The 26,241-nt window shown below is 49.2% G+C and overlaps 1 protein-coding gene across 8 annotated transcripts in view; it reads left to right on the top strand.

The window, feature by feature from the left end:
• TEAD4 (TEA domain transcription factor 4) overlaps nucleotides 1–26,241 on the top strand; it is a 70,402-nt gene that overhangs the window by 17,120 nt on the left and 27,041 nt on the right. For 6 of the 8 annotated variants that reach the window (XR_006219751.1, XR_006219752.1, XR_006219753.1 and 3 more), the window contains 3 exons: nucleotides 11,018–11,272; nucleotides 24,665–24,729; nucleotides 25,200–25,262. Coding sequence is in view for 5 of the 8 variants with exons in the window: in XM_042991577.1 (XP_042847511.1) it covers nucleotides 11,018–11,272; nucleotides 24,665–24,729; nucleotides 25,200–25,262 (383 nt within the window). In the remaining 3 variants the exon portion in view is untranslated. Of the gene's footprint in view, nucleotides 1–6,238; nucleotides 6,368–11,017; nucleotides 11,273–24,664; nucleotides 24,730–25,199; nucleotides 25,263–26,241 lie in introns of all 8 variants that reach the window. The other 2 variants (XM_042991580.1, XM_042991581.1) reach the window with 1 other exon arrangement.

Here is a 26,241-nt window from a genome sequence, read left to right on the forward strand (position 1 = left end):
ATTTCTAGCTATAACTAGGCCCTTTTCCTGTGTTTCCTATATTTTAGGCCCACGTCTCCTGAAGTGTCTCCTGATCCCCTTCTCTGTCCTCATCTTTTTCCCTTCTGTCTCCTGGTGCGCTTAAAAGGATTGCTGTAAAATCAGTGGAAGCATAGAATTGTCATTCTGTGACTGACTTATTTGACTTAACATAATGTCAGGGTTCATCCATGTTGTAGCCTGTGTCAGTACTTCATTCCTGTTTTTAGGCTGAATAATATTCCATTGTATAGATATGCCACATTTTGTTTGTCCCTTTGTCTTTTGATGCTCATTTGGGTGGTTTCTACCTTTTGATGTTTCTGTCTCCACTAGATGTGGTATTCCCAAGGCCTTGAGCTCAGCATCTATTAAAATCCTATCCCCACCCCCTAAGATACTCATCTATAATTGTTTAATCTGTTACCCTCCATGGGTACACCTGATTCTTATTAGGTCCCTATGAGCATCTAGTGCAATGTTTTCAACTGATGAATTCATAACCCTTGTTTTATGTGTGTTTCTGTTCAAAGACACCTTATTGAATATGTGTCACTGATTTGGGATGCCTGGGTGGCTCAGTCAGTTAAGTGTCTGACTTTAGCCCAGGTCATGATCTCACGGTTCGTGAGTTTGAGCCTGGTGTCGGGCTCTGTACTGACAGCTCAGAGCTGGAGCCTGCTTCAGATTCTGTGTGTCCCTCTCCTGCTCATGCTGTCTTTCTCAAAAATAAATAAACAATAAAAAAATATATGTTACCAATTTACTACCATTGAAGTCACAGCCAACAGCATTATTAGTCAACCTGAACGAAGCTTATCAGACTCACATGTCTTCTCCGTAGGGCACATGGCAGCCTTCTTGTACATAGGAACGCTAGCCAGCGCTGCAGCACTGCTCTTGGGGCCATTTTAAACTGCGAAATCAGTAACAAAAAGCATAAAATTGTGAAAAAAGTGGCACCGAATAGATGGTGAAAAGGACACTTGTGTACACTGTGAGAGCTGGAGCCAGAAAGCAGATACAGCCTTGGTCAACCTCAGGTGGGCGTGTGTATGATGGTAACTCACATTTTTGGCTGTGCAGAGTGTGTACATTTCTCCAAATAACCACAGAAGCGCTGCAAGTATTGATGTAGGAGTTATAGATTTTAGTAGGTAGGTGGATTTGCAATACAGAATTTGTGAATGTTCTGTGAATAATCAGGAGCTTCACAGGGAACTCTGGGCCCCTGCACCCACTAGGCTGAAGGATGTTGAGAGCAGGACCATGTCAGTTGTGACCTTGTACTCAAGGCCTGGCATATAGTAGTTGTTCAATATATAGTTTTAAATGAATGAATGAAAGACTCAAAGGACTAAATCCCTTATGGGGAGCTGTTGGGCATGAAAATAGGAGGGAACGATCTTTTTGGCTGGGGAACCTGCTTATCCACATGTGGGTCACCTGCTGCCCTCCTTCCTAGGAACCAACTTTCTCTCCTCTTTGAGAGGCATCCAGATGATGGGCATGGCAGTTTTACTTGCGTGGCAAGAAAGCATGGGGCTGAGGCTTGGTTCTAGTCCCGGTTTTAATGAGCCATGGGCCTTTTGGCAAGTTGTTTTACCTCGTAGGGCCTTAGTCCCTGTATCTGTAAGATGGAGGGCAACTTTCTCTTTTGGGGTTTTTGTCACACACACAAACCTTGGGATGCCTGCATCTCCCACCTGGGACCTTTGCCAGAGGCTGTGGGGGCTGTGGGGTCCGTATGCCTCCAGCTCCCCTTACCTGGTCAGTCCTGGAGCTGGTACCTGTCCCTGTTACGCTTTACAACTAACTTAAATCCCGCATGGTGTAGAATCAGCATCCTGTTGTTCACAGAACTGTTGGCAAAGAGGTTCAAGCAGCATTGCAGTGGGCAAGAGGCAGTTTGCTGAGGGGAAGGGACTGAGCCTTGCCACTTGGAGCTTTGGGGTTTGGGCATAGCACTGCACCTGGGGGGCCCCGGCATCATCATCTGAAATGAGCGGTACTAGCCTCCTCAAAGGGGGGTTGGGAGGATTGGAGGAGATATTATAGTCAAGTGCTTAGCCCCGTGCCAGGCACAGAATGGGTATGTAAAAATGGTACCTTCTAGTCTTAATATGAAACTAGTTCTCTCTTCGGTGAGCAGAATGTCAGTCCCTCAGTGTCCCGGTGCTTCCTTGACTGCTCGCCCTCTCTGCCACGAGTGTTGGGCCACCTGAACCTGTCCTGCAGTTCATCTGCCCAGTGCATGGGGGCCGTGCATTAGGGGAGGAGGCAGCACTGTGTGTTGGGGAAGTGGGCCTCCCCGCTATGGCCTAGCCCTGCCTGGAGGCTGGGTTCTCTCTTCTTCCATCTCTCAGCCTCTGCAGTTACAACTAAGCAGCCAGTCTTCTAGGCACCTTGGGGGCTGTAAATTTGCCCTGCTCCTCAGACATCGCCGACTGGTAAAGAAGACATCAACTAGAATCAGGACAGAGACCTCTGAGGAGGCCCAGTGAGTAGTTCGGACCTGAACTACTTTGTGGGTGGAGCCCGGGTCCGATGCAGGCCCTGGCTTGAGCTGTGTGCCTTGTACCTGATTCCTCCGAAGCCACTCACCCTCTGTAGCACTCAGCCTCCCTCCCCCATCTAAGTTCCCTGAGGGCCCGAACCCATTTCTCCAGAGTTGAGTCCGCAAAATAGGTACGCAGGTGGTTTTTAAAAAATGTATTTTTCTTTTTAAAAAATTCACCTTTGTTGAGGTATAAGTGACTTAAAATTGTAAGATATGTTAAGTGTGCATTGTGGTGACCTGATATTCATACACATTGTGAAAGGATCCCCCCTCATCTGCTTAATTATCACATCTGTCACCTCATGTCTTTCTTTTTGGTGAGAACATTTAAGCTGTATTCTCAGCAATTTTCAATGATACGATACAGTGTTATCCGCAGTAGTCACCCCGATCTACAGTAGATCCTCAGACCTTATTCAGCTTGTAGTTGAACCACCTCCCCCCACTTCTCCTACCCTCAGCAGATGGTTGTTAATGGACTGGTGTCAGGAAGGAGGCCCACCCTAAGCAGGAAGTCATTGTGAGTAAACTTGGGGTTCAGGGGTTGCTGAGGAGACCAAGGGGGCTGGAGGGGAGAGTGGGGATGAGTCTGGCATCCGCTGTTCCTGATTTCCCTTCCTGTTCTTACTAAGAAATGAGGTCAGGGCAGTGAAGACTTAGAGATCTACTGCAACCCCCCAAATCAGGGAGCTTGCACAGAGCTCTGCATTTTGTACTTGTGGTTCAGTGTGTGTAGCACTGTTTGGCACTCGTACAGTTGGGCCCAGTCTCCAGAGTCTAGTCCAGTGGGAATAGCCAACGTAATGATGGGAGGGCTCATTCTTGTCTCTGCTCTGAAATGTATTGATACAAAGGATCCACACTGCATCCAACGTAGATGTTCTATAACCACAACTATGGTAGGTTGAACACAGCACCTGAGGTTCAGAGACATAACTCCACTGGCCTTGGTTACCAAGCCTTGCAGATAAGCCCACCAGCCTGAAGAAGGTCTCATGCTCTCAGATTGAGGCAGAAGCTGCTAACTACTTTAGCAGCTCCCTCTGCTTCCTCTAACTTTATACTTCTGAGACTCATATAGTGGGAGATGGGATGGTTCTCCTGGAAGGAAATCCCATTTTCTCTTTCCTTTCAGCTTATTTAAAGAGTCATTGGGATAAAGGTGGCCATTCTTTCCAGGGGCCCCAGGAGAGCATCAGAGTAAGAGCTGAGGCAGGTGTGCTGAATGTCAGGGCCCACGGGTCATGAGGACCCTGATGGAGCTGGAGCCTTTAGCCTGGATCCCAGAGCTCTTGGAATCTGAGTCGGGAGACAAGGGGCAGAGAGAACCGTTTCTACCCTCATAATTGGGCAGGGAACTCAGGGCCCCTCTGAATTGTCTCTCCTTTACTCTGGATGATACCAGGCAAGTGTCATAAACTTTGAGTTTCAGTCTCCATCACTTCCGATTTGGGGTCGGGAGCACAGGGAGAAGGTTATAACATGCATCGACCCTCAACAAGTTAGAGATACTATGATAAAAGGAAACGAGTGGGAGATTTGTTCTTGACTGAGGAAAGGGAATCAGTGGGATAACTGGTACTACCTAAAGTAGGGTGACATCTATCTAAATTCCCAACACTGAGCCAGGAGAGTTGGGGGAGGTGCTAATGTATAAGAAATAATTATGTGCTCAGGTAGCTCACAGACCAGTGGGAAGTAGGTAAACACAGATCAGGCACTGTCCCGTGTTGAGTTGCATCTTGGGGGTTCTGCAGGCTAGGGGGAGAAGGGTAGAGCTTAGTGGTCCCTGATGGCCATGGAAGGGTACTGAAGGGGTGGGCTTTTGAGCAGGAGATGGAGATTTTGATTGAGGATATGGCCCTGGAGCAGGCAGGGGACAGGACCAAAGGGGATGAGGTCTGGTTCTTCAACTTTCTCAGGGCAAGCCATTTGCCCTCCCTGAGGCTTCGTTTCTCCATTTATAACCTGGGGATCCTGATCCCCTTCTTCTCCTGAAAGTGTTTTTGGGGAGTTTATTCTTCTCATTATTAAAAAGATCTTAATAAAAGCCTGTGAGTTCTAATTCTCCTGAAAATTCCTGAGTAACTGGCATCTATGGTCCCTAGGGTGGAGCTGAGTGTTGTTTGGGCCTGGAGCTGGCATTGGGTGGGCCATCTGGTGGGCTTTTGGGTGGGGCTGGGGGCAGAACCAGAGGCCTCCAGGCCAGGCCCTGGAAGCTAAGCCAAGGATTATTTTTATTCCTCTGTTCATGGCACATGGCCCAGGCATAACTGTGCCATCTGTCCTCCCCTCCTGCTCTCGTCCTGGCAGGCCCATGGGGTCATTATGGAGGGTTTGGGGAAGGAGGGGGAGTGGGGCTCCTTCTCTGGACTGGTGTTGGCGTACCCTCCATTCTACTAGCTACAGGGCCTAGGCTGTGTGGGAGGTTTGCCTGGTGAGGGAAGGCAGCTGCCAGGCCTGGGGCCGTGGGCGGTGAGGCTGGGAGAGGCCAGCCAGTGAGAGCTATGGCCTGGGGGCAGCAGGGCCACACAGGGCTGGGAGCAACTCCATTTCAGTCACAAATCCCAGGGCTTGGGGCCTTGGGTGACCCCCTGCCTTGCTTCCCCTGGGATGGACCCAATCTTGGGAACACAAAGTGCAGGTCCTCAGAAACCTCACTTGTGGGGCAGTATCTGACAGGACTCTCTGGTTTTCCCCAGGTCTGGTGGTCCACTGGGCTGCCCTGGGCCCAACTAATACAGGGGCTGAACATGCTTACTTCACCTGGCTGGTCTAGCTCAGCTGTGGTGAAAGAGGGCCCAGAGACCCGGTCTCTACTCCTCAGAAAGGTTTATGTAGTATCAGGGAGATTGGGCCTCCCTCCTTTCCTTCTCTCCTTTCTGGACTTCATAGCACCCTCCATCTGGCTTGGGGTAACCATTTGGGTTTAGTGCCAGGTCCCAGAAGAGAATCCAGGCTGAAGCTAGGACATACAAGACTTTAAGTATTAATATTATTTATTTATTAACATTAATCAATACTAGCTGAAGGTATATGTATCTGTTAGGTCCATTTAGGACTTTAGACCTTCCACGTGAGGCATTATTTGTAGCTTAGATAATGATGGTGACAATTAATATAGCTCTTACTGAGCACTGACTCTACGTCATGCCCCATGCTAGTTAACATCAGATCTTGTTGACCAGCATATGGGATATCTCTCCATGGCAGGTCAGTTCTCCAGCCTTCTCTGAGCAAAGCCACAGGTGAAAGTCTGCATGGTAGGAGCGGTCCCAGAAGAAGTGGAGGACCTGGGCAGCGAATGTGAGCCACAGGCACTGTAGGACAGAAAGGACCTTAGATCCCAATCTACGAAATGGACGAATTTGACAATGGTCACACGGTTGCTTATAACACTGGAACTAGAACCAGTCTCTTGATGCCCAGACATCACACTTTCATTTTACAAACCTCCAAAATAAATCCCAAAGGAATTAACCTACAACTGAAGCTCTCCCCGTGGTGTGCCAAAGTCCGGACATTTACTGATATTTTTTTGGTTTCCTGACACTAAACACAGAACAGTTCATTTTCCCCACAGGGAAATCATTATTTCACAAAAAACACTTAGCAAACATCTACTCATTTATTCATTCTTTTGTTCTCCGCATTGTGCAGTGTGCTGAGGACTTAGAGAAAGACAACCATCCCCACCCTCGTGGAGTCTGACGTATGGTGGAGGCCGATCATTCATGGGAGATGGAGGGGTCAGATATGTAAAGCACGGGGACCTGTTGGAACTCAGAGGTGGGTGCCTAATCCAGACTTGAGGTCTGGGTCATCCTCCCAGAGGAAATGACATTTTCGCTGGACCTTAAAGATGCGTAGGAGTTAGGTGAGGGAGGGATGGGGAGGAAGGCTGCAGGCAGCCCTTCCAGGTATAAAGAGCTTATTATGTTAATTGAGTGTGGGGGTTAGGGCCGGGTGCAAAGAAGAGAGTATAGAGGACCATGTAGGTGCATGGAAGGTATGGCAGGAGAGCAGGAATCAGTTGATGAAGGGCCTTATAAAATCCTATTGTGGAACATATCATTTTATGTAAGATTATGGGAAAGCCATTGAAAGATTTTAAGTAGAGGAATCACATGATCAGATTTGTATTGTAGAAAAATCACTGTGGCTGCAGTGACAGATTATGGAGTCTACATGGGGTTGGCACAGTCATCCAGGTGAGCACTAGCGGAAGCTTGGATTAGGGCGTGAGATAGAAAGAGATGTGGCTTCAAGAAGACTTTTAGGAGATAGATAGGATGTGGTTGTTAATTATTTATGGAGATAAGAGGGAAAAGTCAATACATTCTTAGATTTCTGGCCTCTGGGTGGATGGCGGTGTCATTTCTTGAGAGACACAGAGGAGGAGGGGGAGGACCAGGACTCACTGGCAAGCTGAAAATTTGGTTTTGGACATGTTGAGTTTGAGGAGCTTCAGAGAAGGCTGATTAGGGCTGCCTGGTAAGCAGTTGCCATATATGCCCAAACTCAGGAAGGACGTACAGATTTGGGAATCAAAAATATACAGTGGGAATGTAAGCTGTGAGTGGGGATCCCCCAGGGGGGTATGTATCAGGTTTTGAAAGGAGAGGTCAGGTCAGAACCCTGAGGAAAACATGTAGGGAATGGGTCTGGCAAAATATGAGACCAAAGAGAAGAAAGGAAGGGCGAAGACAGTGAGTTAAGACAACTTGAGAATGGTCTTTGTTCTTCCATGTATTTTGAGATCAGCTTGTTAAGTTTTGTGGAAGACCTTGTGGAATTTTTTTTTTTTTTAATGTTTTATTTGCTTTTGAGAGAGAGAGAGAGAGGCAGAGTACAAGCGGGGAGGGGTAAAGAGAGAGGGAGACACAGAATCCGAAGCAAGCCTCTGCTTCTGAGCTGTCAGTACAGAGCCCGACACGGGGCTTGAACCCACGAGCTGTGAGATCATGACCTGAGCTGAAGTCGGATGCTCAACTGACTGAGCCACCCAGGTGCCCTGAGACCTTGTGGAATTTTTAATCATAATTTCATTGAAATTATTTTTTTGGTAAAGATTCAACATCTTTATGATATTTTCCCATCCAGGAGCACAATTTTCCTCTCCATTTATTTAGGTATTTTATGTCTTTCAAAACCATTATGATTTCCTTTGTCTCACCTATTGTTAGATTTATCAATAGGTAAATTACGACTTTGGTTTCTAAATGGAATATTTATTTATTTTTCTTAAAAAATTTTTAAAATTATTTTTGAGAGAGAGAGAGAGAGAGACAGACAGAGTGCAAGCTGGGGAGGGGCAGAGAGCGAGACATACACAGAATCCAAAGCAGGCTGTCAGCACAGAGCCCCATGTGGGGCTTGAACTCATGAACTGTGAGATCATGACCTGAGCCAAAGTCAAACGCTTAACTGACTGAGCCACCCAGACCCCCCTCTAGGCGGAATATTTTTAGAAATTAGTAAGATATGCCATCTTACTTCTGGTATCAAAGAATGTAATTGTAATTTGTGAAATCCCTTCAGTCTTCTATTGTAATTCCTTATAATAATGACAGTTTACTTCCTTTTTTCCAATCTTGAGATCTGTCTTGTCCTACTGTGTTGGCTAGGACTCTAGTACAGTGTGAGTATAAATGTTGAAAGTGATACCTTATTTCTGAATTTAAGGTAATGCTTCTAGTGTTTAATCAGTAAGTGTTGTGCACATTAAAGTTCTGGTTACCAGTTCCAATGTGCGTGTGTGTGAGTGGGGTTGGGGGGTGAGGACGTTCCTACACTAATCAACAAGTCTCTAGCACCAGTTGGGTGTCCTACAATCCAATTCTGACACTGTCTACCTGGAGGTAGCATCATATCCCACAGGTTAATGGCTTATCTCATAAGACTGCCCCCCCAACCCCAGATACCAGTGGCAAGCCCAGGTTATCACTGGTTATACATTGGAAGTTCTAGTAACCCCTCCTTGAGTTCAACTGATTTGCTAGAGTGGCTCATAGAATTCAGAGAAACACTTTACTTACTAGATTACTGGTTTATTACAAAAAATACGTAACTCAGGAAGAGTCAAGTGAAACAGATACATAGGGCAAGGTCGGGGGGAAGGCATAGAACTTCCATAACCTCTACAAGTGTGTGCCATTCTCCCCAAATCTCCATGTGTTCACCAACTCAGAAACTCTCGGAAGCCCCTCCTTTTTTGTTTTTATGGAGGCTTCATTACATAGGCACAATTGATTAAATTATTGGCCATTGGCAATTAATACAACCTCTAGTCCCTTTCCCTTCCCTGTACTTTGCAAAAGGGGTGGTGGTGTGGGACTGAAGGTTCCAACCCTCTAATTACATGGTTAGTTCTCCTGACCACCAGCCTTCATCCTTAGATAGATGCATTCCAAAAGTCACCACATTCACATAATAAGACACCTTTATCGTTCTCATCTCTTTGGAAATTCCAGGGGTTTTAGGAACTCTGTGCTAGAAACTGGGACAAAGACCAGATACACATTTCTTATTATAAATCACAACATCACAGTAGGGTTTTGGAAGGTGCCATTTGTCACATTTAAGGAAGTTTCCTTGTTTATAGAGTTTGCTAATAAGTATTTTTTATTGTGACTGGGTCTGGAGTTTTAGCAGATGCATCTTCAGAATGTATGGTTCAGAAACATGGTTTTTCTTGCATGTACATATATACACGTGTGTGTATTGCATGACCAAACGTAGCCACCATCGTTGTTATTGTTTTTATATAGTTAATATTGTTTAGATTCATTTTTATTTTACCATAACTTTGCTCACCTCTTCCATGTGTGTCATGCCTTCTTTTCCTAGAAGCTCCCTTTAAAAAAATACCTCCTTTACTGTTTTTTTTTTTTTTTTTTTAAGTGAGGGTCTGTTAGTAGTAAATTCTCTCCATCTTTGTCTAAAAATGCTTTTTTTTTTTTAAATGTTTACTCTCGAATGATATTTTGGTTGGGCTTTTAATTCTGGGTTAACAGTTATTTTTCTGTCAACAGTTTAGAGACTTTATCTTGGGTCCTCCTGTGCTACTGTTGAGAAGTCCACTATCTGTATATACAATTAATATCATAGTCCTTACTTTGTAGGTGATTTGTCTTTTTTCACTCTGGATGCTTTTAAGACCTAGTCTTTGTTTTTGGTATTCTGCAGTGTCCTTACAGTATGTGTTTATTTTATTTTAATTTATCCTGGTTAGGATTCAGTATGGTTCCTTAATTGGAGGATTCATGTATTTCATTATTTCTGAAAAATTTCCTTGCCATTATCTTTTCAAATGTTGTTCTACTTCACTTTCTGTATTCTCTCTTTCTGGAATGCTAATTGGAGGTATGTTGAAGTGCCTTATTTTGTTCTCCTTTGCTCTTTATCATCATTACAAAAATACATTTCTCAGTAATATCTTAAGATATTTTTTCCAGGTTCTTCTTTCTCTGGCTGTATCTAATGTGCTGTTAATCTCAGTTAAACCATCGAGTTTTTTTAATATATATTTTTTAACATTTATTTATTTTTGAGAGACAGAGTGAGACAGACATGAGTGGGGAAGGGGGGCGGGGTGCACAGAATCCAAAGCAGGATCCAGGCTCTGAGCTGTCAGCACAGAGCCCGACACGGGGCTTGAACTTACGAACTGTGAGACCATGACCTGAGCCGTAGCAGGACAATTAATCAACTGAGCCATCCAGGTGCCCCAAACGATTTAGTTTTAACTTCAGTGACTAAAATATTTATTTGGTTCTTTTTCCAGTCTGCTTTGTGTTTTTTGATTGTGTCTAATTCTTTCTCATGTTTCCAATTCCTTGTTTAAGTCGATAATTATTTGAAATACCATTATATAATAGTTTTTATCTGATAGTTCAGTTATCTCTAGTTCTTGGCTCTAATTCTATTGAATCTTGATCATGGTAGATTGTTTCCTCTTTCTTCTATGTTGTAATTTTAGATTTTGAGAAGCTCTTTAGCAAGATTTTATCTTTGGGAATTTTCTGCAGTATGGGTTAAGACTGTCTTTTTAACCTAGGGTTTAGGCAGACAGACAGTCTTGTCATATTTTGTCAGTATTCTTTTTGCTGAAGATTGAGATTTAGTTCTGAGTTCCAACCTCCCTGTATCTGTCAGGTCATCCCAGGTGCCTGGGATGTTTGTGCTCACTTAACAGGGTGGGAAGCTTAGGTCTACAGAGGGGACATGACCTGCCCCAGATTCCAGGTCTCTTGATGCTCCCAGATCTTTCAGTTCATTCCTTATCCCCTGGGTCCCTGGCCTTATTCCCTCTGAGCTCCTGTGCTGTGGGTGGCCAAGCAAGGAAGGGCAACTGATCCTGGGGCTTGGCACTCCCCTGGGTGCCCCATCCCACGGACATGTGTTCTTCCACCGAAGCGGAGGTTTCTGCCTAAACAGGTCCAACGGGCGCTCCTCCAAGCGGAGCCTTGGAGGGCAAGGCCGGCACCATTACCTCCAACGAGTGGAGCCCTCCTAACTCCCCTGAGGGGAGCAACGTCTCTGGGGGCAGCCAGGCATTGGACAAGCCCATCGACAATGATGCGGAGGGTGTATGGAGTCCGGACATCGAGCAGAGCTTCCAGGAGGCCCTGGCCATCTACCCGCCTTGCGGCCGCCGCAAAATCATCCTCTCGGATGAGGGCAAGATGTACGGTAAGGAGCCTGTTGGGGTAGGGTGGCAGGCCCCTGCCCTCGTGATCCAGCTCTGGAAATAGGGCCCGGCAAGGGGCCAGGCACAGCAACCTTGGGGTTCTTCAAGTAATGCACGGGGGAATGACTGCTAGGGCATTTATCAGGTGGACGCTGCTTCCACTGACCTGGGTTCCCAAAGTGTGGGAGGGTGTGTGAGGAGAAGCCTTAGAGTGGGAGAGAAGCTGTGGTAGAAGGCTTGGGAAAGGAGAAGAATAACCCCCTCCCGCCAGAGCAAGCTGGGAAAATCCCACAAGCTGTTCCCCAGGCAAATGCTTCATGAGCTCCCAGCTCCCTACCTTGACTGTGAAGGGAGGTTAGGAAGGTGGTTACTGGACTCACTCATTCCCTCATTCATGCACTCAGTCGTGAGGCTTCTGCGTGCCAAGCCTAAGCGGGGAAGATCTGGACCCTGCTCACAATATGGTGGGGGTAGGTGAGGTGAGCACACACATGTCTGTGCAACACGACAGATGTGGAGTGTTGCAGGAGAGAGTCAAGCAGAGTGCTGTAGACCTTTCCCTCAGGAAAGGTCCCATTGAGCTCAGAGTGCTCTGGAAAGCCTTGATCTTTGTGAGTGGCTGAGGATTCAGAACGTTCAGAGATACTTTATGTCCAGTAGCCCTGTGGGAAGGACCAAGCAGTCTGCCTGGGGCTGTGCTGACTTTTGGATGGAAGAGAGGTTATGTGGAAAAGTAAAACAAAACCAAAAACTGAATAGCTGTTGGAAGGCCCAGGTCAGGCTTTCATTCCCAGTGGAAAGTCTCCCAGTACCCCCAGCTTGAAACACTGGTCTTGGGTAGGCGGTGGGAGGATTTCTGTAACTGGTTGGCACCCTTGACAACAGAGGGCCCTGCCCTGGCTCCCAACAAAATGGTTCTAGGCCAGGTATCCACCCCCAGAAGTTTACATTCAGGTTCTCTCTCCCCCATCCAACGCTGGTGCCCCTCCCTCCAACACAGTAAAGGGCGCTTTGTGAGGGGTTCGTGGGAGCTAGCTGTATTCACCTCAGAGGGCTGCTGTGAAAAATGACCACAAACTGGTGGTTTAACACAGCAGAAATGTATTCTCTCACAGTTAAGGGGTCCAGAGGTCTGAAGTCAAGGTGTCTTTGGGGTGGTTCCTCTTGGAGGCTCTGAGGCAGGGTCTGTTCCAGCCTCTCTCTTAGCTCCTGGGTCGCTCACAATCCATGGCCTTCCTTAGCTTGTAGCTGCATCACTCCAGTCAGTGACTCTGTTGTCCCACGACTGTCTTCCTGTGTGTCCTGACCTCTTGTAAGGATACTAGTCACACCTAATCCAGTGTACATCTTAGTACATCTGTAAAGATCCTGTTTCCAAATAAGGTCACATTCTGAAGTTCTGGGTGGACAAGAATTCTGGGGGGACACTATTCAACTGAGCTCAACTGGACTGAACATGGGTCCTGTGTGTTACTGCCTTGGGGAGTATAGGGCTCTCACAGCACCTGGTACTCACTCTTTACCTGCAGCTTTACCTACAAGGCCAGAGTGATTCCTCTCTTTCTTTAACTTGTTGGGAAAGCAAGGTGGGCAAGGTGGACCCTGAATCTCGTCCTCGGGCACCAGTTACAAGTTCTAACTGCTCATCTCTCCTCACCAGCCCTACCGCTGTGGCTTTGCTGGATCCCTACAGAGTCTGTCTTACTTCTGTAGGTGTCCATGCCCTGCATCGTCCTCCCCACACCCCGTACCACCCCTGCTCTAACCACTTCCTGCTCTAGTAGTTGCTTCTTATTTTTGGCCCCTTGGGAATCCTCATGGAGAAGACGGTGGATGCGTATGGAACACCTGTTGGGTGCTAGATGTGGGATCAAGCGCTTTACCTAGTTTCTTCCCATAGAGCTGGAGAGGAATGGAGAACTGATGTTCTAGGCTCTTTCTACTACTTTAGTGGAGAATGGGATGGGTATTGATTAAGAGCTGAGGTGTGAAGGTATGAAGGGGTTGGGGGGAAGGGGAGGGCAAACTGTTTAGCTTCAGAGTTGTCAGGGTCTCTTGTGGGGAAGCCGTGATGTGTGCCCGGGACAAGCACAAGTTTTCTGGCAAACACAAGCAGCTAAGAGGCATTCAGGAAAGGGCAAGAGCTGAGGGTACCTGTGGAGATGGCAGAATGTGGAAGAATCAGCAGACATTTATTTGGGTGCCACTGTGGACCAGACTTTGAATGCTGAGATGTTTCTTTGTGTGTGTGTGTGTGTGCATGTATGGTAAAATATATATAACATAAAGTATATTCTTTTAACCATTTGTAAGTTTACAGCTCAGTGGCAGAAAGTAGATTCACATTGTGGTGCGGCCACCAGCCCCATCCATCTCCAGAACTTCATCTTCCTAACTGAAGCTTCGTACCCACTAAACACTACATCCCATCCCCTCCTCCCCCCAGCCCCTGACAACCACCGTTCTGCTCTCTGTCTCTATGGATGTTACTGCTCTGGGCACCTCTGAGAAGTGGAATCCTATGGTGTTGTTTGTTTGCCCTTTTGTGACTGCCTTAGTTCAGTCAGCGTAATGTCCTCAAGGCTCCTGCACGTTGCAGCCTATGTCAGAACTTCCTTTTCAAGGCCAGATAACGTTCCACCGTATGGATAGACCACAGTTTGTTTATCTGTTCACCTGGTGGTGGATGTCTGGTGGGGGGATACTTAGTTTTATTTAGTGGTTGTGGGTAGATATTTCTCTCCCCATTTCACATTTAAAGGAATTGGGTTAAGAGACTTTGTTATCAGTCAGCAGACGATTGTAACTGAGCCAGTTTGGGAAGTGCAAGCCTGAGATTGTGACTGAGCCAGTTTGGGAAGTGCAAGCCTGCGGGTCTCTGGCAGGCCTTGGGTTGGAATTGTTTGGCTGGAGGGGAGCTGTTAAGTGGTGGGGAAACAGGCTGAAAATGGTGTTTGGCAAACTGCCCTGGCCATGTTGGTGTCCCTTTTGTGGTTCTCCTCCTGTGTAGAGAGACCAGGAGGGGGATCACACAGGGGAGGACCTGGGAGGGAGGGAGGGGAGGGGTGCAGGGGCCCGGAGCCTCTTAGTTGTGCCAAGGAAGATAGAGGCTCTCAGTGGTCTCTGATACCCTTTATCGCTTCAATCTTTTCAAGGAGAGGAGGGAGGAATTATAATCTCTGGTTGCAGATGTAGAGATAGATAGAACCTCAGAGAGGCCAAGAGTTTCTCCCAGAGTCTCTCAGGTAGTAAGTGCGAGAGCCACGGATAGAACCAGTTCCCCTACCCCCAAGCACAGTGCTCCCCCATCACCCTGAACGGCCTTTGTGTGCTCTGTGAAGCCTGCCCCGCCTGCTCCTTTCCTCCCTGCACCACCTCCTCCCCCTTCTGCTTGGCCCGGGCTCCAGGTGGGCCAGGCTCTGGGCAGGGGCACTATGAGTCTGATGACTCACTCAGCCCCCACAGCACCTGTCTTCCCTGACTACAGATCCTGCTGGGGTCCAGACGCTGGCTTATCCCCATCTCCTCTTACCAGGCATGGGGGCTGAGCCAGGGCAGGACCTCGCAGGGAGTCGATGAAGGGGCCCTCACTCAGCAGGGGCTGCCGTCCAGCTGGGAGGTATATATAGCTCTGAGCTCAGCCCTGTGTGTGTGTGTGTGTGTGTGTGTGTGTGTGTGTGTGTGTGTGTGATGGGACCCGGGAGGTGGAGGAAGAGGGACAGGCTGCCAAGCTGACTCAGACGTCACCTTACTCTGGCTGCTCTCCTGCGTCTTCTCATCTTCCCTTGGGGACCCTCTCTTGCCATCCTCCAGTGCCTGAGCCCCTGAGAGCCCCACTCCGTACACACCCCGCTTCCCACATTCAGAGGCCATCAGTTGTTATCCAGGTGGGCCAGCCCAGTGGGGCACAGGGTGGGAGCTGAGGATCATCAGGGTGATTCCAGGGCGCCCAGAGGAGGAGTCTAGAGCTGGAGGCTCTGAGGACAGGAATTAGGCCTGCTCCCAGCTCTGGCCCCAGTGCAGCCGAGCAGGACACTGAGGAAGGCCAGGCAGACATGTGGATAGCATGCAGAGCTGCAGCACAGATTAGCGCCTGTGACTTCTGAGCTGAGCCTCCCACATTTGCAGACAGGCTCCCGGGGCCGCTAGCCGTCTTCGCTCGCAACTGCCTTCGTTTGTGTCCCGTCACTGTGTGACCCTCGCCCTGGCATCGCCATGCTGGTCACTCTGACCTCCTTTGGCCAGCCTGGCCTCTGGCCCCGTGGGCAGGTGGTGGGGAGGTGAGCGTGGGGCAACTTGTCACCCCCATCTGCCCGCACACTCTGTCTTTCCCCCCCTCGCAGCTCTGCCCTGGTCCCCACTGTCTTGCCATCTCTGCCTTGCCTGCAAGAGGGCTGGCTGGCCAGCTGTGTCTTCTCTGTGTGTCCATTCCTTCCTGCCCACCATGCTCTTGAATCTCTGAGCTCTCCTGGCCTCTCTTCTCTCTTTCTGCTTCTCCTCTCCTTGCTTTCTCCATTGTCTCACTGGGTGCCCTGTGGCCCAGGCTTCTTGTTCTTGTTACCACCTGGGCAGCTCCTCTTGAACAAGCTCCCACTGCCCTGAGCCAGGCCTGGGCTGAGGGCTGCAGCCTCTGTTGTCCACAACTGCATGGGACAATGGAGGGGCAGGAGAAACATCTTTAGAAAGTAATCTCATGGCACTTATGTTGTGTATAGTGTTACTCAGGGGGCTAGGCTATCTTAGAAGTTTTTTGGAAGGAAGTGTAGCATGAGCAGGGTAGAGGAGGGAGGTGCTCAGGGAAGGGGGAAGACAGTGAGCACCCATCCAGAGGAGGGACTCTGTGTGGTGGTTTTGATGGGCGTTGTAGGCAGGTGCTGCGATGACCACTGTCAGAGGTGAAGAGACCCTGTTTTGGATAACTCACACAGCTAAGGAGAGGCAGAGTAGGGACTAGGCCCAGGTCAAGGCTCTGGTCACTGAGGTGATGGGACAGCGGTCAGTGCCCTCATCCGAGCTTCTGCCCCCTGCCACCACCATGTTCCTTGGATCCTCCACTGCCCTTTGCTCTGTTGCTCTGTGGTTTCTGGCTCCCTTCTGTGTACCCCCCCCCCCCCCCCCCCCCCCGGTTTACAATGCTAACTTCATGCTTCTGGAGGCCTGATGATGTGACCCTCAGTTCAAACTTGCACTGGTGTGGCCTTGGGCTGGTGGTCTAACCTTTCTCAGCCTCAGTTCCTCATTTTGTACAACCGAGGAGTGATGACAGTAATGCCACCTTTTTGTTTGGTTTTGGTTACATTCATTTATTTTATTGTGGGAAGATATACATCACATAAAATTTACCATTGTGACCATTTTAAGGTACAGTTCAGTGGCATTAAATTCGTTCACATTGTTGCTGCCATCCCTGTCATCTGTCTCTAGAACCTTCTCATCCATCCCAAACTGAAACTGTAGCCATTAAACACTAACTCCCCAACCCCCTCTCCCAGCCGTAGGTAACCTCTGTTCTGTTTTCTGTCCATATGAATTTGCCTATTCTTGGTACCTCATGGAAGTAGAATCAATCATACAATATTTTTCCTGTTGTGACTGGCTTATTTTGCTTAGCACAGTGTCTTTAGGGTTCACCCTTGTTGTAGCCTGTGTCATAGCTCTATTATTTTTTTATAGCTGAATGATACTCCGTTGCACAGATACACCACATTTTATATATCCATTTACCTCTTGATGGACAGTAAGTTGTTTCCACCTTTCAGCTGTTGTGAGTAGTGCTGCTCTGAACATGGGTGTGCAGGTATCTGAGTCCCTACTTGCAATTCTTGTGGGTATAGACCTAGAGATGGAATTGCTGGATTGAATGGTAATTGGAGGTCACTTGTTGAGGAAGCGCCAAACTGTCTTCCAGTGGCTGCACCATTTTATGTCGTTCCAGTGGTACACAGGGGCTCCAATTTCTTCACGTCTTTGCCAACACTTGTTACTTTCCGTTTGTTTTTTTAATGGTCATCCTCGTGGGTGTGAAATGGCATCTTGTTCTAATTTGCATTTCCCTAATGATTAGTGATGTTGAGCATCTTTTCGTGTGCTCATTGGAAGAAGACATGACCTTTTAGTGTTACCGCAGGGATGGGAGCCCATGGAGGTGCCCAGAGAGCAGCAGTGGAGTGTAGAGCTGAATGGGACGTGTCCTCTGCCCTCAAGGAGCTTGAATGTTAGTGAGGGAGGAAGACAGGCGCTCCAGTGACTTTAGAGAAAGGCACAGACCCCTGTGCACCCAGACTTGGAGGTGGGAGTGGGCACACCCACTTGGGTGGGGATCAGGGAAGGCTTCTTGGGGCAGCAGCCTTGAAGGCCGAGTAGGATTTCACCAGAAGCCTCAGAGCCCTCCAGGGACAACGGTGGTAATAGCTCTGATGTCAGGCCTAATCACTGCCTTCTCAGGCTTCCAGGCTTTGGGCAGAAGTTTCTTCTCCACAAATAGCCTCCTCCTCCAGCTGCAGGTGTTTATAGCTTCAGCCGATCCCTGGACAGGGAGGCCCCCAGGCCATCGGGATTAGGGCTGTTGTGGAGGAAGGTTGGCCTCCCCCCCCCCCCCCCCCCCCCCCACTCCCAAGCTGCCAGGGTGAAATGGAGAGCTCATAAGAGGCTCCCTCCCGTGAGAGGCCTCTGGTGAACCAAAACACTGCACGTGCAGATCTGTCTCCTCTTGGGTGGGAGGCTCTGTGCCCAGGTTCTCAACTTTTCCAATTTTGAAAACTAATAGCTTTCAGCATAATGGGGCCTTATGAACAACCTGAACAACAACCGCTGACCTTACTGACCTTACTGACCTTCTGCTAGGTGGTAGGTGCTTCACTTCCTTTGTGCCATTTAATACCCTTATGGCCCAGACAGAGGGCTGGTGCAGAGAGAGGAGGCAATACAGAGGAAATGAGATGCAGAAATGGCCTGTTCCAGACAGGGTTGTGCAAACGGGATAAGGATTTCAGTGGTAGTGTGTGTTCAAGGAAAAGCCTGGGGTGGCTGGCAGGTACGTGTGACACTGTATGTGGGGTTGGGAGGAAGTGGTGGTGATATGTGGACCCTGCATCGAGAACGCCCCACCCTCAGCCTGTAGTTAGGCCAAGGCTGACCTTTGTCCATCGGCTGTCCTCACCCATGGTGGGATGGGGCTGTGGACATGAGGTGGGGGCTGTTGGACACATGTCCCCTGACAGATGGGCCACAGTCTGGTGGAGGTGTCCTTTCCAGCCCCACCCAGGCCCTCTCTTGGGTTGGCCAAGGCCACCTGCCACACTGTAATGCCCAGCTGCCCCCACCGAGGTCCAAGCTGGCCTCCCGCTGTCCCAGCATGTGGTCTCTGAACTGGAGGGGAGAAGAAAGGCCTGGGTTTTAGCAGCAAGTGGCAGAGCTGGGACAAGGATGCAGGTCTCTTTCTCTCCCACTAACTCATCTGGATTTTGTACTAGTTTCTTTCGGCCCTTGCTCTTTGCTGACCTTGGCTGTAGTTTCAGGGCTCTGCCTCTGAACACATGCTCCCTACTTCTCTCCGCTTCTGCCTTTGACTCTGTGGCTTCCTGACGTCTACATCATCCAAAGCACATTGGTTTCTATCAGCTGTGGGTACCACTGTCCATAAGAGAATGAAAACAGGTGGGCAGGCTTTTGGGTTCAAATAGTCGGCTCTTCCTCCAGCACCTGGGTCAGGTGAGGGGCAGTCAGACATCATCAAGGACTTATTTCATGCAGAGCCCCAGAGAATTGGGGGATCAATCCAGAGGGAGGAGCACAGTGGTCTTGCAGAGGAAGTTCCCAGCTTGGCGAAGGGAGGGCAGTCATTGTATCATAGTCATGAAGCCTTAGAAATGTATGTTCTCATGGCACCTGGAACACTAACAAACTATGTGACTTTCAGTAAATCACTTCCCTTGCTTAGGCCACAGAGTTGTCTTCCTTAGGCTACACTGGACCTGTGGGATCTCCAGGTCCAACCCTTCAGAGAGACGGCCCTCAATCCCATGTGAAATAGAAGTAATTCTGTGCAATACTGAAGAGACAGACTATAGAACCAGATTGCATGGATTTCAGTCTTAACTACCTGTTGGCCTGTGACCCTGAACAGCTTTCCAAACCTCTCTGTACCTCGATTTCCCTGTCTGTTAAATGTGGCAGTAGTAGCAGCTGCATAGAGTTGACATGAGGATTGACAAGGAGCATGCAAATAAAACTCCCAGTACACATCATGTATTTGCACAGGTACTAGCTCATATAAGTGCTCAATAAATAAATCTTCACTATCGTAGCTCTTGTTACAAGAGGGAAAGAAGCTGTAGAAACTCCCCATGTATGTGTAAAGCCTGGATTAGATGCCAGCTGGCCTGGAGGCAGAATGGCCAGGGTGACCTCCAAAGCACCCCGGTGGCAGGAAGGAAGCTGTTTGACCCCTCTTGGCCCAACACACCCACAGAAGCCCAGCACTTCACTCCCACCCAGGGGGAGCTCTCGACTCCTGGCATTGCCTCTGATAAGCAGAACAAGGCTGGGTGGAATAATGGTCTGAGATGAGCTGGTAAGGGAGGGGAAGATGCACAAGTTGGTAAAGGACAGCTGAGCCAGCCCAGACCCCTTGGGTTTGGCTCCCATGGCCCCCACTGCTTAGCCCAGGGCCAGGATGGCCTGTCTGGTTCCTGAACTCTGTAGCCGAGGGCAGAGGCAGTTGTGGGGCTAGGAGGGGCTCTGTCTTCGTGACCTGGGGCTCTCACAGGAGGCGAGCCATCTGTAATGTCTGGAGTAAGGGTCTTGGCCACTGGAGGACACAGGCCTCCTCCCTAGCTGCTGCTGCTGCTTGACATGTACTGTAGAGGATGTGCCGCTGCGTAAGGGGCCAGGACGCTGGCCCGGTGTTGGAGGCGAATTCCCATTAACTGAGCAGCACCTTCTTCGTGCCAGGTGCTCACTGTACCGCCCGCAGTGGCTGCACCAGTGCTCAAACCCAGGCAGCTGGTCCTAGATCTGCTGGTAGACAATCTGGGTGAGATTTTCTGACTTCAGTTTTCTCCTTTGGTAATAGGTGTAATTGCTGGCCTTTCTACAGGCAGTAGGGAGGTTTACCGTGAAGTTGATGGGGCTAATGCTTCAAGACCATCACTAGTGTATGCCCCTTCCAAAGTCCCTAAACCTTTTATTATTCTTTTTTTAATGTTTATTCATTTTTGAGGGTGAGAGAGAGAGAGGGAGGGAGGGAGGGAATGGGGGAGGGGCAGAGAGCGAGAGGGAGACACAGAATCCGAAGCAGGCTCCAGGCTCCCAGCTGTGAGCATAGAGCCCAATGAGGGGCTTGAACTCATGAGGGGCTCGAACTCATGAACCGTGAGATCATTCATGACCTGAGCCAGTGAGATGCTCAACCAACTGAGCCACCCACGCACCTCTAAGCTTTTTATTTTTAATTTAAATTTGGAAAGTAGTTTTATTGGAATATAATTACCATACAGTGAACTATACATACATATTCAAATGGATAATTTGGTTGAGTTTTGACAGACATATACACCTATGAAACCAATTACTATCATCAAGAGAATAAACATACCCATCTTAACCTAAAATGATCTTAGCCTAATTTTGGTTTATATTTTAAATTCTTTTTCTCAATGAGAGCCTTCCAATTTTTAGATGCTTTAGGCTCCCCCCAAATCTGGATTTGTTCCTGCATGGAGAGGGTCAAATGAGACTGGGATAAGAAATCACTTTAAAAATTATGTTGGACTAATCAAAAGTAAAAGGGTATTTGCTTTTCTATAACTTGTACCTTAACTATAGAAGGCTAAAGAGCCTTGTGGGACATTTGGCCAGTATCATATCACTATTTAACATTATCCCTTATCATTCATTTAACAAATGTTTGTGGGAACCTGCTACAGAAAACCGCAGGCAATGTTCTAGGTGTTGGGTGTGAATCCCTGTTCTCAGGAGCTTTCCTTCTGCTGGGAGTGGGGAGGAGGTAGGCAGTGCTCCGAGTAAGTAGGCAGATCACATGGCATGTGAGAAGGTGCTATGAGAACAGTAAAGACAGTAGGCAGTCCAAGGTGGGTGGGGGGGGGCTGACCTCAGTTTTCAGGGGAGTGTTCAGGGAAGTGGTCTCTAAGGCAATGGCATCTGAGCAAAGAAGGTGTCAAGGGTGTGAAGGTGAGGTTGTGGGCCACATGTGACTGGGCTGAGAACAGGGCACATAAAGGCTTTCAGATGGGCATGGGTCAGGCAGGTCTTAGGAACAGCCAGGAGACCGAGTAGCAGGTGACATAAGTTCAGGGAGGGGCTGAGCTGGGGATGGAGTGAACAGATCCTGTGGGTCTCTCTAGGCCATTGTAGGGGCTTGGACACTTATAATCTGAGGGAGATGGGAAGCCACTGGAGGGTGTTTGAGCCACAGGATTGCTGTGGCTGCTGTGTTGAGAATAGGCTGATCAGGGGATCCAGGTAGAAGGCTATTCTAGTAGTTGAGGCCAGGGAGGATGGGAGCTTGGACCACGGAGGGTGAGGTGGTGAGAAGTGTCTAGATTCCGGTTATACAATTGACCTTTGAACAACGTGGGGGTTAGAGATGCTACCCTCCCCCCAGACACAGTAGAAAATCCACGTATAACTTGAACTCCCCCAGAACTTAACTACTAACAGCCTGCTATTGACCAGAGCCTTATCAATAATATAAACAGTCGATTAACACATATTTTGTATGTATTCACTATATCCTTATAGTAAAGTAAGCTAGAGAAAGGAAAATGTTATTTAAAAAATCCTAAGGAAGAGAAAATACATATGGTACTGTGCTGTATTTATTGAGAATAATTCATGTGTAAGTGAACTTGTGCAGTTCAAACCCATGTTCTTCAAGGGTCGGCTGTCAAGATTTGCTGATATACCCTTTATTTGACAAACAGGGCCAGATTTTGGAGATGCCGACCTGAATGGGGATGTGTAGTCTCTTGCTCTGAGGTGTGAGAATCTAACAGAAAAGACAGATAGAACTGATAGGTTGCTCCCTGCACACAAGGTGTGGGCTAGAGGAGCAGCACGAGAACACAATGGTCTCTGATGCCATTCAGACGAGTGCCCCCTGCCTTTCTCACCACCCGCCCCGGGACTCTCCAACTTGCCCTTCTCAAGAGCATGTCCTCCAGCACTGCAGTCAGCTTCCTGGCTCTCAGGAACCTTCTCTCTCCCCTTGCTCTTCTCCTTGCTCCCAGGCTGGTCTCTGAACTACACTACTACACTGCTGGACTCAGTCTGATTCCCTCAGATGTTAGCTCTTCCTGCCAAGTAGCTGGGCAAACTCTGCTACAAGCGTGTCTATGGTGGGGTGGGGGCTACACTACTCCCACAGGCCTGTTTGTTTTACAGGAAAGGAAACTGAGCCAAAGTTAAGGTCTGTTTCCTAAGTCTATAAAAATTTGGTTGGAATAATCTTGAGAAAATACCCTAAAAAGGCCTGTTCTATTTATTTATTTATTTATTTATTTATTTATTTATTTATTTATATTTAATTTTATTTTTATTAAATTTTTTTAAATGTTTATTTTTGACAGAGAGAGACAGAGTATGAGCGGGGGAGGGGCAGAGAGCGAGGGAGACACAGAATCCAAAGCAGGCTGCAGGCTCTGAGCTGTCAGCACAGAACCCGATGCGGGGCTCAAACCCACAAACTGCGAGATCATGACCTGAGCCAGTCGGACGCTCAACCGACTGAGACACCCAGGCGCACCTAAAAGGGCCTGTTTTAAGAAGAGAAGTCTGGGTAAAGGTCCATGGAGGAATAAAATCCCATTGGCCACGGTCCCATAGCTCATTTGTGGAACCACTGGGCTAGCATCTGGCTCCCCAAATCCCAGTTCTGTGACCCGTGTATAGTCACCACTGGTGATGACTTAGACTCTCTGGCAAGTGATAATAGCACTTCATAGCTGCAACATGAGTGTCTCAAGTTAGACATGGGGCAGGACTGTTGAACTTTATTCAGACATTTGTTTAAAGGAGGCTTTGGAATACCTCTCCCTGGAGAGCTTTGAGAAGAGCCACCTTGCTGGATCCCTGTTTTAGGTGCAGACCAGCCGGCAGGTGATATCCTCAGGGTCTAATCCTCCCTCCCTTCTTTCCCTGACACAGACAGTCCAGTGCTCAGGCCAGCTAGTCTTTCTGGCAGATGAGACCTCTTCAGGGTGGCCTCTTAATTCAGCATTGGCAGTGGGGAAAGGTCAGCTGGGGGGCCAGCTTGGCCTTGGCTGTGCTCTCTGCTTACAGCAGGGTGGCGGACAGCCTATTCATCACCACCACCCCACCCCCACCCCCTGCACCAGCAGTCTCCTTACTCATAGTCACAGTCCTCCAGGCTCAACAAGGGCCAGCAGGACAGGGCAGGCTGTCGGCTGTGCCCTCTGACCCCAGAGCTGGACCAGGGAGGTGGTAGCTCCTGCTGAAATCCCCTTGCCCTCCCTCTCCCCAGCCCAATGCCCTTCTTTATGGTTTAATCCTACCCAGTGGTCAAGGTCCAGCTGAAGGCTCACCTGACCACCCAACCTGACCTGACCCCTTGTGCTCTGAACACACTGTGTGTTCCCTGTCTGTGGCACGCACTGGAGTTACAGCATGGGCACACGTCTCTCCTCAGCTAGGTGGCAGTTTCTTTGAAGATGGAACCTCTTTTCATAATTGCATTTATAGTAGTAGAGGACACAGGTGGCTCCTCACAGTTTTCTGAGATCCCTTAGATGCAGCTTTAGCCCCTAGCAAGGTAGGCCCATGGTGCACACTCAGTATTACTTGTTGACTGGTTAGAGCCATGGAGCTGGAGTTGTGGTCTGTCTGGGTTTTCTTTGAGTTAAGCGCTTCAGACCTCCTCTCTGGGGACCCTCGGTGTCTCAGCACGTATGTCCCCCATCCCCGCTGCTGCTCACAGACCAGACAAGACATCTTGTAAGGCCCTGCTCATATGGAGGTGGTGGAAGCCGCGGGGACTGCATGGGGGATGGCCAAAGCCCAAGCACCTCCCTGCAGCCTCTCAAGTGTGCAGAAGGCCCCAGGAGGAGGCAGGACTGTCAGGCTGCTGTAGAGTGGAGGGGAGGAGGTGGCCTCTGAGAGGGCTCCCCAAGTTTGTGTGGGGCCCACAGCCCTGTCACCTCCTTGCTCTCAGGTTACCTGTCTCCCACCAAGGCCTCAGTTTCCTCTTGCTGCTGGGAGATCTGTGGGATCCAAGGAGGGCAGGAGGGAACCTGTAGAATCCTCACCCCAAGTACCCAGTCAAGGTGGCCAGAGGATGAGGGAAGGGATCTCCCAGATCGTCCTGTGTGCCTGCCTTTTGTCCTTCTTCTGCTGAGAAGCTGTTGGTGTCTCTGTAGGTCGGAATGAGCTGATTGCCCGCTACATCAAGCTCCGGACAGGAAAGACCCGCACCAGGAAGCAGGTGGGCCCTGAAAGATGAGTGTGAGTCCCAGGGGCAGGTACCCCAGTTCCAGCCTGCTCCCATGGTGGGCCAGGGCCTCTGTAGGCCCCAGTGTGGATTCCTGGTGGGGCTGGTTCAGAGGGGTTGTGTCTTTTTGGTGTGCCACAGATAGTTCAGTTTCCCTGTGGTTCCTGTTGCTATCAACTGGGAGGAAATCCCTCACCTTACAGGGGAGTCAGCAGCCCCTCCCCTCTCCAGGACACCAGAAGAACAGAGGACAAAGTACTGGCACTATACTTGTATTTATTGCCAAAGTCTGGATTAGCTGGATATGGAGGGACTGAAGGCCCACCATTGACTGGCCCTTTCATTCATTCATTCCACAGATGTGGATTGAGGCTGAGGAGGGCGGTGCTGAGGGTCAGGGAGCCAGAATGGGGAGCACAGGCCTTCTGGGAGGTAGGGACAGGAGCCTTCTCTTCCTGCTGCAGGTCTCCAGCCACATCCAGGTGCTGGCCCGTCGCAAAGCCCGCGAGATCCAGGCCAAGCTAAAGGTAAGGCAAACAGCAGCAGTGGGAGGGAGGACCTAGAGCATGGGTGGGGCCAGCTTCCTAGAAGTTGGAGCTCCTTTTCCAGCAGGAAAAGTCTTCCCTTGGGTTCAGGGGCTGGCTGTTTGTGTGCAGAGCCAGCATGCTTGTTGGTGTTAAGAAGACTGGGATTTAGTCTATAATCGTGCTCCTGTCTATATAGGGAATGACACTTGACTTCAGAGCCGTGTGTGTGTGTGTGTGTGTGTGTGTGTGTGTGTGTGTGTAAGTATGTGTGACCACCAGGCTCTAGAGCATCCCCCCTCCCTGGACAGAGTACTTCCCAGATCACAGTGGGATTGTCCTCCATACCCCCTTCCTTGAGGACGTCCTTGAGTCACTGGCCCCTTATTTGCCATCTGCTGAGCCTATAGGGTGGTCAGGCTTGGGAGGCATGCTGTGGGTGGTGGGGTGGGGGTGGGTTGTACTGTGGGAGCTGGTGGAATTCCTTCCTGCACTCTGCTCTCTGAGATGGGCAGTTCTCTCCCCTCCCCAGGTCAGCCCTACCTTACAGGGCCATGCCCCACAGGACCCCCCCCTGGGGCACTCTGTTCCCCACAGGACTTAGGCCTCCTGGTCGCTGGAGCCAGGGGACCCTTTTGGTGAATGGCAAGAGGGAGTGAGCCCCCACCCCACCATAGACACGCTTGTAGCAGAGTTTGCCCAGCTACTTGGCAGGAAGAGCTAACATCTGAGGGAATCAGACTGAGTCCAGCAGTTAACACACTTTTTTTTAAGCAGCCGGGTCCCCCTTCTCCCCCCCAAACAAAATATCACCCCAGTATGTTATCAAAGGGGCTACTCCAGTCAAAGCTAGGTTAGTGAGGAATAGGTCAGAGACCCTGCTCCCATCTGCTTCTGATGCTCTGTGGCTCTTGAACCCCAAAGTAGCTCATAAACCAGTTAAAAACCCCTGAACTAGAGGAGCTTGAAGGTCCCGTGTGGC

The sequence above is a fragment of the Panthera tigris genome, chromosome B4 (assembly GCF_018350195.1).
Source record: "Panthera tigris isolate Pti1 chromosome B4, P.tigris_Pti1_mat1.1, whole genome shotgun sequence".
Taxonomy (NCBI): Eukaryota; Metazoa; Chordata; class Mammalia; order Carnivora; family Felidae; genus Panthera; species Panthera tigris.